The 12,654-nt window shown below is 37.7% G+C and overlaps 1 protein-coding gene across 2 annotated transcripts in view; it reads left to right on the top strand.

The window, feature by feature from the left end:
• The first annotated feature begins 449 nt into the window (after positions 1–449).
• Positions 450–12,654, top strand: part of LOC104026482 (inter-alpha-trypsin inhibitor heavy chain H3) — a 29,277-nt gene continuing 17,072 nt past the window's right edge. For both annotated transcript variants that reach the window (XM_075713598.1, XM_075713599.1), the window contains exons 1-11: positions 450–539; positions 4,406–4,429; positions 5,588–5,754; positions 6,794–6,898; positions 7,319–7,481; positions 8,420–8,530; positions 9,186–9,311; positions 9,872–9,988; positions 10,769–10,937; positions 11,254–11,379; positions 11,692–11,873. In XM_075713598.1, coding sequence (XP_075569713.1) covers positions 450–539; positions 4,406–4,429; positions 5,588–5,754; positions 6,794–6,898; positions 7,319–7,481; positions 8,420–8,530; positions 9,186–9,311; positions 9,872–9,988; positions 10,769–10,937; positions 11,254–11,379; positions 11,692–11,873 — 1,380 coding nt within the window. The remainder of the gene's footprint in view (positions 540–4,405; positions 4,430–5,587; positions 5,755–6,793; positions 6,899–7,318; positions 7,482–8,419; positions 8,531–9,185; positions 9,312–9,871; positions 9,989–10,768; positions 10,938–11,253; positions 11,380–11,691; positions 11,874–12,654) is intronic.

The raw sequence follows: 12,654 nt of genomic DNA, 5'->3' as shown, positions 1-12,654 counted from the left end.
AATCAGGTACGTGAGTGATATGCAGGGTTATGGGAGGTGGTAAGAGGAGCATAAATGGGTTTAAGAGACTGCCAGCTCTGTTATGGCTGCAGTGAATTTGAGCCAGGGGCATCCTTAAGAAGGTACCAGAAAGGTGAAGGTTTTCATTTGGAAAAGAGGTGAGTGTGGAGCAGAGATCAATTTCAGCTGCCTGTACAGAAGTGGCTGTTGAATTTCTTTTTGGAGGTATTACACAGATGAGACATTGCTGAAATATTCTGTAAGTTCTGTAACAGTATTTCGTAACAGTGTTCTGCAGATTATGTGAATTCAAAATTCAGTATTTGATTTTTCCTGAATGCCTAATGTTTAATCCCACTTTTCACACTGGGTTATTTATTAACACTCGGTAAACAAAGCATTATATATTTATGCATATCGTTCGGATTGGAACCTTACTTTTCTCCAAAATGGAAAACCATCTATTGCTTTGTATTTTATTATTGATTCCTGCCTTTGCATCATCAGACTTTTTGGTAACACATGTCAGAAACATCAAGGTAAGTAATCACCCATGTATCGGGCCCCCATTCTTCATAGGTTAACCTCCTGCCGTTTATCAGCATTTATCAGAGAGTTCATACAGTGCTGCCACCAGAAGCTTTGTGTTCTCTGTTACCAGTGAACACAAGATCAGACTTGGGACTCAGATTAGTTTACCTCTAATCAGCCTCCATTTCTAATGATCTATGAAGAAGCTCCCCTCTCTCTCTTTTTTAAAAGCATCACTTTTCCTCTATTTTCCCTGTCATCACCACATAACAGTAAAATGTTTTAGTGATCTTACATTTAAATGTGTAAAACAGTCGGTGCTGCCGAGGAACTGACTTTAGCCCCTGTAAAACAGTGCGAAGTGTCAGTGAAAAGATGCCTCCCAGAAGCAGAAAACAGAGTTGTAACATGGTATCCAGATAAATGTGTCCACTATTCAATTGACATTTTTCTCAAAAGATTTGCATGTTAGCATAACATGAAATATATCTCTGTCCTCAAAGGGGCTATTGTGTTTTTGACTAGATCTCTGAGTAAGACAGTGCTTCCTGATGTTCTGCCTAATTTTCTCAGTTAAGTTGCTGGCCACTGCTACTCACCTCAATAAATTATTTTCCTCACTCTCAGTAGTTACATACTATGAAAAGTTACAGAGGGCAGATCTCTTTAGGGAGCATTGTAGGTTAGTGGGTAGAACAGGACAAAGCAATTTACAGTCAATTTCTGTTGATTAGGTCATGGTCTCTGCCAAGACTTTTTCTTTGAAAATCAGGATAATAACATATCTAACTTTTAAAAATCAGCTTGGGATTTATTGCTGCAAATTGGACATGCCATGGATTCTTATTATTTAACCATTATGTAGCTCTGATATAATGTAGCTTTTTCCTCCTAATTACCATACTACCCGTTGTTCTTGCAGTGCTAAAGCCTTTCTAAATAGAAAATGGCTAAAGCTCTGTGCAATGCTCCATCCGTACATGCAGAACACTACAGAAAAGTTAGTTGATTCTCCCAGTTTTGTTATATACTTCAGGCAAATGTAATTTGATTGAAATGGAAGAGATTGCTATGTAGTGTGAAGGTCTCAGTCCCCGTCCCTGTCTTAGCTCCTTTGAGCAAGTAATATGCCAGTGAGGTGTGATGAAGCATGGCTGAAGTGTGTCTGGCTGATGACCTTCAAGCTGTCAAAGCTGCTTTTAAAGCCATAGTCAGGTAAACACGATTGGCAGACCCAATTCTGCTGAAAATTGAGCAAAAATCTGAATCAAAGATCCCTAAGTGCACTTGTACACCTTGTTCCTGTGCATGCAGCTACTAAGGGTGGGAAAGTTTTTTCTAGATTAAAACCTACCCCTAGAACTACATATTCAAAACATTCAAAGCACAGGTAGCAATGATACGGCCTTCCCTTTATAGCCCTCTCATTTCGGCAGCAGCAAGACTCCTACATAGCTCATGAGGAAGTTTAGTTTTCATAGCTTAGCTGCGTTACGGTCTCTTCTCGGAGATTTGCAATTAGCATCACTTGGGATGATGAAATCTTTAATGTTGCTGTAGATTTGGAAATAATTTTCATGCCTTATTTTTCCTGTGTAGTACTTGGGGATACATGCAAATACCTCATTTAGTGTTGTGAATTTCCGGAGGTCACTTCAAGTTAACTGTACAGTCTTTGCTGAATTTTTCAGTCATGCTGTGTTTTAGTTTCCCAAGCTGTAAATCAGGGCTTCTCTCAGCAGGTACTGTAATGGGAGCCCTCTTTGCCCCCCCTATTTTCTTGGGATTCAAATTTCTTTTTTCCTCTGCTCTTCCTCTCCAATTTCTAAAGATTTTTTGCACTTATATTCTTTGCTGTTGCCACAGCAAAACAGTATTAAACAAAAGCAGAATTTGTTACTGTTACACAACTGAAAAATAATTTCTAATAATTGGTGCAACTGGCAAATATGTGGAAATACTATAGAAAGATTTTATCAAATAACTGTAATTACACAAGGTAGAGGATATTAAAATCTCAGTTTGGTCTAGAATTGCATAACATATTTTTTAATGGGACACTATCACTTTCTGCCCATGTAGCTTGAAATTACCTTGATGTTAGTGAGGTCTCTAGCTACATCCAAGCAAATCATTAAGAATGAAAAAAAAAAAAAAAATCACAGAATCACAGAGTCACCTAATCCACTCCCCTGTGCAAATCAGGGTCAGCTAGAGCAGGTAGCCCAGGACGATGTCCAGCTGGGTTTGAGTATCTCTGTTGAAGATTAGCCCAAGTACAAAGTGACTAATACCTTTCACCGAGAGATTTTTCTGTATTTTCTTTCTCAATGAGAATGGCAGAGTACCCCCCAAAATATTTACAGAATCAGAACAGAACTCTCTCAAAACTACTGTAGAACCCATAATTCTGATAAAGAATGTGCACAACAGCAATTCTGTAAAAATGAAATGCAGGTAAAATATCTTTTTATTTAGGAGGTAGTAGCCAGAATTGCAGAATTTGTAACTAAAGAACATATTTTTGTAGTTTTTTGTATTTTTAAACTGCTTGGTAATTCCACTTTATGGAAAAGTTCGTACCAAACAATATAGGGTCTTGAAAAAAACTCCAAGATAAACAAAAAATAACATTCTGTGTCTCAGTTTCCAACCTGTAAAACTCCTAACTGTGAAAGCTAACAAAAGCCTTAAATGGAGCTGAGATGTGTATCTGACTTGATACTTTATTGTTTCTTTACCCCTTTATTTGGTGGAGCAGGTAAACATGCTTGCACAAAATGTGATCCACAAGGCTCTTAGAGCCAAAAGAGATAAGGTATTTGCAGCCAAGGTTACGGGAATTGAGTTACACAAGCTGTTATTTTAACTTGATTCAGTAAGTATGTTTGAAGCCTGTTCTCTCTTCAGAAGAGAGTACATGGTATTTTTGTAGAGCTTCTGATATTTGCACCTATTCTGGGAGCAAATATGCAAAAAAAAAAGTTCTAACCGTTTTTTTTTTTTCCCCTCCATGCAGCCTTTCATAGTGACCTCCTCTCCTCTCTGTAAGCCTGCTGAATTACCATCTTACCTATTCATGTTAGAATGAGAGGCTGTTGGGCTGAAATAGGAAAAATTTAGGAGTAAGTCTAAAAGAGTGGAAGGATGAGTGTGCCTGATAGTTTGGATGTGTGTGTGACTGGAAAAAAATGTGCAAACTTGTTTTTTATGCTTTGATACAACCCCCTTTTTTCTTCCAAAGGAGAATTAGTTTGAAAAGACAAAATATATACCACAGGACCCCAAACCAGGAATTCCCAAGAAAAAGATGTAACCCTCAGGACAAGATACTCTGATTTTACTTTGATGTCATCACACAGTCAAACTATACTCAAGGAGGCTGTATTAAGCAGATTTTAGTGTGTTCTTTAGTCTCAACGACATTTAAATATAAATGGCACTGAGCATTCAAGCCTCTTTTCCTCTCACTCTCCCCCCATCTCTCAGGCGGTCCATTACTGGTTTTCCGCTGAAAGAAGATAACGTCATCTTGTGTCACTTGAGCGAAATACAAAATCAGCAACATTCAAAGTTAACTTACCTTTCAAACCCGCGGTATTTAAGGATTTTTTAACATCAAATGAAAACCCAAAGATTCACCAAAACTGGGTATGCTATAAGCAAAATAATTATACCTGCCTCAGAAGCCTTACTTGCTCTTCCCTCAAATTTACTTCAGTTTACTAATGAGGACCCTTCTCAAGCCTTCCTTCTCCTGGACAGCTTCTTTTGACTTGGAAGCAGAAGACAGCTAAATAGGTGCTAAGAGATTGATTTCTAAATGCAGCTTTCCTACCTTAGTTACGATTTTTTTCCATTTTTCTCTTTACAGAAGCGAAATGCTGATAATGACTTGGTGAGTAAGGCTTGATTTTGTCCGGGCTACTGAGAGAGATTTATAGTGGCAAGAATATTCTTACTGTGTTCACAACATGTTTCTGTAAGTCCAGTCTGGGCAAGTGGATATTTCAGAGTGTGTGTGACATGGGGAGTAGCCAAGAGTTGCTTGTTTTAGGCAGTAGGACTGACTAGACAGTTTCTTTCCAAGCTCTGATGGAAACTCCTGGACAAGGAAAGAGAATGAACAAATTATTTTTAACCTCACTGTATTTGAATAAATAGCAAAGTTGTTTGACATCACCTCTGTATCTCTAGCAGACATCCATTCTATGTTGGTTTTATTTTTACTTTTATGTTGTAGTTATTTCTAAGGAAGGCAGGAGAACTCATCTCTGAGGCTGATTCCACTTGGCACCTGGACTCTACTTCAGCAATGCTTAAATGCTTTGATTGTTTGGGGACCTTCTTAATCAACCAGCCAGAGATCAGGCCCACCATAAAAACGCTAAGGTTCTTTCCAGTGCTGGTTTTGCTGCAAGAAGCAGACCTCCTTGTTGTGGAGTTGCCTAAGGAGTCATATCTCCTGTGCTTCTGTATAGTCTCCAACAGCCTTATACCTGAGCATTCAAAGAAAATAAATATTGCCCTACTCATTTCCTTGTTTAAAGAAGAATGAGCCCCCATTGTGAGGAAATTGAGAATAACATAAATGGAATTTGGAGCCATCTGGAATTGTTTAGGTCTATTTTTAAACAAGATGACTACTTATATCCCTGCTCGAGGAGTCATCCACTCAACTGATAATTACAGTCACTAATACAGTGAGGCAGCAGTAAGTTGTTGTGCTCTTTGACTAACCATAAACAAAAATCAGAGTCTCAGTAGAGGAAAAAACCCTATTCTTATAATGGCAGTATCTTTGCTCTGGTGGTATTTTGTTAAAGAGCCTATAGTTATAACTCGTGGAATAGCACCATGATGGCAGTGTGATAGATATCTGAGGAAACACAGCTATGCTCCAGTTCTTATGATTAGGTCTTTAGGGTTTTGCTTTGGAGTGATACAATGTCCTGCCATGATTTCTTTGTAAAAATATGATTATTGCTAATAAACAGAGATATCAGTGTAACAACTAGCTCTTTTTTTTTTTTTTTTAATTTTTTTCAATTTACAGATTGTCAATGGGATAGAAATCTATAACATGAAAATTGATAGTAAAGTAACTTCCCGATTTGCCCACAATGTCATCACCAGTCGAGCTGTCAATCGTGGAAATGTGCACAAAGAAGTCTTCTTTGATGTTGAACTACCTAAGACAGCCTTCATTACCAACTTCAGCATGTGTGTAATCTTTACACTATTGTTAGAGAAGACTAAAAATCTGTGCAAATGCAACTGGGAGAAACTGAACCCAAATGTTCGTTTTTATGTTGCCATTGATAGATTTTTTAAATGCCTCCTGTGTAGTTTTCTGGTACTGTTAACTGCAAGATACTTGGAGAAAGGCAAACATTGGTACTTCTGTAGAAAAGATGACTAATTTTCAATTATTTCTATTCATCATCATGGACCTTAGGGAATGGGGGATCTTCTCTGGAGATCCATTCACCTTTTCAGAAATACCACTTACTTACTCTGGTGTTATCAACCCAACAAAGTTCCATTACTTAATTTCCCTGATGGCATTATAGCTTAATTTATCTCTTCATTTAAAAAATCATATTTGAATGAAAGGCAGGAAATAGAGAGAATTATTCCTTTACATTTGTACCTTTAGTTGCAGTAATATGCAATTCTCACACCATTATGATGTTTAATTCAGTTTAAACACATCCTTCTCTGCTAATCACACTATGCCTGTTTTATTTTCAGTGAAAAGAAACAGTAGCTTTTAGGGCACAACTACTCTTAATGCATGCTAGAACTTCTGTTATAGGATGAGATGAATCTTCCATGAAAAATGCCTGTTTAATCATGTAAGGAGTCTGAGGATGAAATGTTCAGCTGTAGACAGCTACGTTTGGACAGATGAGTCTCATCCAGAGAGTCATCTTGCCATTAGATGAGATGAGCTTGTCAAGCTGCTGAAGTGTAGGAATATGGCAGATGTAAGTAGCGTTGCTGTCAGCCCAGTTTTGATCGAATTCATTTTCAAAGTAAAATTTGGTTTAGAGTCTCTTAAGATACTGAGCACAGAGCTCTTCATTCCAGCTAAATTCACTGAGAAGACCAGCTTCAGTGAAAGTGCTGAAATCTTGGCAATATCAAATTCCTGAAAGTGCTGTTTAGCAAACCAATCAATAAACAGAGAATTGCTTATAGTAACTTTTCATGTATCGGTGCAAACCATTCAGCTAAACTAGGACTTTTTCATCTGCAGGACAATTGATGGTGTCACTTATCCTGGAACTATAAAGGAAAAAGAAGTTGCAAAAAAGCAGTATGAGAAAGCTGTTTCAAAGGGACAGACTGCTGGTCTTGTCAAGTAAGAATGTTGTCTTATGTGGCTTCCACACCATCATCCTATAGCAAATTGTGAGATTGGAAATACCTTGTTCTGGCATATTTCTGAAGTTTGTTTTTTACAGAACCGAAGAATAATCATTAAGTTAGAGTTAGTGTAGTGTAAATTATAAAAAGGAAATACAACTTCTGACTACAGAAGCAGTATCTGCAATTATGGAAAGACTGTTTCTGCAACTGTTACTGACTTTGTATGACCTGTTCCTGGGATTAAGCTCACTGGGAAACTTGAATAAATTCTACACTGAGTATGATTTTAGCAACAGATCAAAATTCCCATCTTTGTTTTACTCCTTTTTTGAAAATCATACTCTACCAACCCAAACAATAAGTATTGTGAAAGAGGATAAAGAGATTATTTTTCTTGCCTACTTAAACACAGAGCTTCAGGAAGAAAAACAGAAAAATTTACTGTCTCAGTCAACGTTGAAGCAGCAAGTAAAGTAACTTTTGAACTCACATATGAGGAACTGCTGAAGCGACAGTTTGGAAAATATGAGATGTTCATCAAAGTAAAACCGAAGCAGCTTGTCAAAGATTTTGAGGTAAATGGTAAACTGTATCAAATTGGATATTGTAACTTAAGAGATGATGAAATTCTGTACATCTGTTGAAAGTGGAGTACCGTGGTTGTTCCCATTGGTTCACAGGTGAGCTAACGGCCCATGATAATATTTCTAATGAATCACCAGGGTAGTCCAGTATGCTTTAGTGCAGGTTTTTATTTGTAAGCCTGACAAATTGGCTCAGCTACTAAGCCTCCAAAAGAAATGATATACGGAAACCCAAAAAAGCCATTATGATGCATTGGGGTAAAACAGAAGACTAATAGCTTTTATAAATGCCTTTATAGCATAAACTACACCTTTTTCACACCACCAAGAAACTACATCATCTTAAATTACAATGATACATACATCGCATTCTAGCATACTGCAGCTTTTGTGTGCCAAAACTTGTCTTTGATCATTCCTGTCTGCCTTGCTAAAACCCAGCTCTAAGGCAAAATTTTTCTGCTTTGTATAGCCAGAAAATGCTGTCTAATAATCATCACAAAACTCATCATCTGTAAGAGTTTATGCAGCTTTATTTTAAACACACTATGATAGGAAGGCATAATGAAATATAGGTCGAAGTTGGGCACAACGCATAGGTAATGGCTGGGTTATATTTTTGAAGGACTTGAGTATTTATTGACATTTTACAAAATTCTGGTATCTAGCTTTCAAACAAGTTATGTTTCTATTAAGGTTTATTTGTTTCTAGCTTTGTTTTTAACTTCTATGTATAAAAATGCCTGTTTGGCTAATGGTGTGTCCGCAAAAGTGTGGATTTGGACTGCCATTATGAATTACAAAATTTCTTTTGCTTTTATGAAAATCCCTCTTTCACATCTGTAGTTGCCTGCTGATCCTCCTGTAAATGGCTAAGTTGATATATTGTGGGGTAATCAATGACAATGAATTTTCAATTAATATTTTAGATTGAAGTAAATATCTTTGAGCCCCAGGGTATCACTGAGCTGGAAGCGGAAGGAACATTCATCACCAATGATCTACAAAATATCATTAAAAAAACTTTTTCAGAGAAAAAGGTACAGTGACTACTGTCTTCCATAATTTATTTATTAAGGTTATAATTCTGAAATAATCATGTCAGTGCAAAAGTGCTGTAGTGGCTAGCAATAGAAGTGAGAGGAAAAAACAATAGAGAAAATACAGTAAAGGCTTGTCTGTGCAAATGAGCTCTGAATTCCAAGCTAGCAAGTTGAAGGCTATCTCCACGCAGTTCAGAAGCCATGTAGCTGTTAGCATGGTATTGTACCCAAACTAGTAGGCCTTATCCCACCACTGTAGTTGGAAACCTGGATACTGATAGGACTATTTCTTACCGAAGAACTGAGTCAGTAACAAGTAGTTTTCTCATGTGTGGAGGTGGTAGAATTCCTAAGACATAGACTGCCCAACAGCCTTATCAAAGGTATCATTCAGAGTGGAGGGCTGAACCAAGGAAGAAGGGAAAATAAACATATGAAGAAAGCTCTAGATAGCAGCCTTCACATATCAGTTAGCCATCAATAAATATATAAATAGGTATGGATACAAACTGATACCTAACCTGATAGAACAGGTTGTTCTCATGTCTCTGAATATAAATATACTAGTTTTATGAAAATGCAGACTTCTTTGTGTTCTGTAGAAAATTTTCAGCTATTAAGGTTCAGATCTAATGAAGGCTTTTCTTTTCAGGGGCATATCTTTTTCAAGCCAACTCTTGATCAGCAGCGAACCTGTGCAAATTGCTCACAGTCTGTCTTGGATGGGGATTTTACTGTAAAATATGATGTGAAGAGAACAAGTCCAGATAATTTGCAGGTAAATCTGACAGCTGGAAATTTTGAACTGTTGAACGGCTTAGCTTGCATAGGTCAGAGAGCAGTGAGGGCCAGCTGTTCCCTAAAGGACAAGGAGCTGAGTGTGACAACACAGCACAGGGACTTCGCCAGCCAAGAGCCCACTCCCCACAGTACCTGAGCAAGGCAGACCCAGAGATGGTAGTCAAATTCAACTGAGAGTCCAGGTCATCAGGCAAGTTTGTGGTGACAAGGCAGCCTAAGGTCAAGGTGGGAAATCAGTCTGCAGGGTGGGATCCAGATCAGTGAAGTCCATGGACAGGAACAGGTATGCCTGTGACACAGCTGGAGATGGGTATTCTTACAGTGTAGCTCAGGCAGAGACTAAAGGCCCAGGCTTGCGCTTAAATGAAGCTCCTGGGCCCATGGACAGAGGTGAGACTAGTCAGTGCTATTAAAGCCTATTAGTCCACTCAGGGGCTAGACACTAAATGAAAGTAATTTCTTCTTTATCCATTTTATCTTTATAATATACAAAAGTCTTTTTTTTTCCTTTTTTTTTTTTTACATTTTATTTTTCAGATTGTCAATGGCTACTTTGTGCACTTCTTTGCACCAACAAATCTTCCAAACTTGCCCAAGAATGTTATTTTTGTAATAGATATTAGTGGCTCAATGTCTGGAAGAGAAATAGTACAGGTAAGTTATTACATTACTATAAAGTCCGAATGGAAGAGCCTCTGTTGTGATGGAAGGGAAATGGTGGCTTATAGTGCATATGCGCTGCTTAAGCTATACCAAGTGGTTTTATGCTGTGACCTCTCTAATTCTCAGTACCATAAGTACTAGTTTGAAGCGTTACTGTAGAACAAAATTCTGTACATTTAGGCTATATTTACTTACTTATACATGTTATTAGTTCAAAACTCTCAATATCAACATTTCCAGAGAGCTCTGTCATGTGTACTGGACAGTTCCAAAATTAAAATGTTCATACAGTGTTATGTGCGTTATTTATGTTGTTCATTTTGTCTCCTCTGGGAAGCAGCAGCTCTTTTCATAGTTAGGACTCCTCATTCTAAGCTAATGCTCAGAATTTTCAGGTTTTGGTGCTGCATCAAAATATCCATGCTTGCTTGCATATGAGCTTCTCCACCAATCTATAGCTACCCGTTTCCCATCACTTTCAGTTTGCCATGCCCGCTTACCTCAGTGTAAGCAACGATCCATGATGTGAGACCTGATTTTTCCTCTCAGCTACAAAGATTTACCAGATGTAACTGCAAGTGGCTGACTTCACTAGAGTGACATTGAAGTAGACACAGGGACTGGCAAGGACAGAACGAGCTCAGAATTTTTGCACGACATACTGTGTAAAAGTTAAAAATACCCAAATGCTGAGAGATTAATCATGTAAAATCAGTAAGCACCTATTTCATTAAATGTTGAACCATACATTTATATCTCTTTGTCTTATAGACAAGAGAAGCACTTCTGAAAATCTTGGATGACATTAAAGAAGATGACTTCTTCAATTTCATACTGTTTGGTAGTGAAGTACACACCTGGAAAGAAACGTTAATCAAGGCCACTCCTGAGAATTTGGATGAAGCAAGGAAGTTTGTTCGGAGCATTGACACTGAAGGCAGTAAGTACTTTACTGGACTTGCCAATAGCTCATTGTGAAGTTAATTTGTCAATTCAGTCTGTGAACACAATGCTACAGCTTTTTTTTTTTTTTACTTACTGATGAGACATGCCTAAAGTTGAAAATTACTCAGAAAATTACATCTTTTTCCTTATGTTTCCAAAGTCCAGGTACTTTTCTATCTAAACATCCCCCTGCTTGCAAACCCAAATCTTTCATTTTCATACTGTAATGAGATCTCATCAGATTCCAATGAAAAATGGGCCTTTATTTTGACTGTCTGTGCTGAAACCAAATTTCTGTGTCTACCTCGCAGTGACAAATTTACATGGTGGTATAATGAGGGGAATTGATATGCTGAATGCTGCTCATGAAGGAAGCCTTGTGCCCAAGAGAAGTGCTTCTATAATTATCATGTTAACAGATGGCCAACCAAATGTAGGTAAGTTTGTGTTGGATGGAATAATAAAGAGAGTGAATTAACTAACAAAAAACCTTTCAGTTAAAATTGGCCTCCATCTTTGACTTCTGGACATTTTCATGATTCGAATGCTACTATACCAGCATGTATATACGCTACTATATATATAAATTATATATATATATATATAAAAAATGCTGCTATACCAGCATATACTAAAACAAGTTTTTGATAATGCCTCCTAAGAAATCCAAACATGACTAGCCACATTTCATTTTGTGATAATTTTATCTATTTATGAAGAAAACTCAAACTTTTTCTGGTTTGATGCAGGCGTATCAAATACTCAGGACATTCAGGCACATGTAAAAAAAGCCATTGAAGGAAAATATCCCTTATACAATCTTGGTTTTGGCTATGGTGTTGACTACAGCTTCTTGGAGAAGATGGCACTGGAGAATAAAGGATTGGCCCGTCGGATTTATCCTGACTCTGATGCAGCTTTACAGCTTCAGGTACAGTAATCACCACTTAACTCAGGTGAGAGATACATTAATTCAGATAACCATACAGACATTCTTATTTTGAAGTAATCAAAATCCCAAAGTGTAATCTGGTACTGAGATACTCAAGAGTCTGCTGTGATCAGAATATTGGTTGCATTTAATTTTACCCTTCCCTTATATAAGAAGAAAGTTGAAGGACAGTAAAAGGGAGATACTGTGGGCTATGGAAGAGGGTTCAAAACTTGGCATAAGGTGACACAAGTCATGGTTCTGAAGGACACTTCGGTGTGCAGCAAAATTGCTGCAGTCACTATATCTCCGATACCTCACAGATGGTGTAGTTAACGTCATGTCAAGCGAAGAGAAGGATGACAGAGCATAAAGGTTCTAGATAGTCTGTCTTTAGGAATTTACTGCAAGCAGGTGTATCTTACCATAGTTCTGAAGCATTCTGTAGTTGTGTAAGGCATGGGAACAGGTATAGGCAGTACAGAGTTGACCTTTTTTACTTCTCACATTCCAATAGCAGCCATTTGAAAAATTCACCAAAGAATTTAGATACTGGATTTCATTGCAAGCTCTGCCAAAATCAAATTCCTAGTCTCCTTTGGCTCATGTTGTCATTTCAGTCTCTGCAGGGATCTAGAAACTTATTTCTATCAAATGGGGGGGAGCTTGGGATCCCTCTTGATTAACATTGAAGGAACACATCATCCACAGCATGTTGTTCCCAGATATTTTCCCTCTCTCTTAGTGAGACTGAAGTGTTTGTATGTCCTTCCTCATTTCC

This window comes from Pelecanus crispus, chromosome 7 (assembly GCF_030463565.1).
Source record: "Pelecanus crispus isolate bPelCri1 chromosome 7, bPelCri1.pri, whole genome shotgun sequence".
Lineage (NCBI taxonomy): Eukaryota > Metazoa > Chordata > Aves > Pelecaniformes > Pelecanidae > Pelecanus > Pelecanus crispus.
This window is presented reverse-complemented; position numbering and strand designations above follow the sequence as displayed.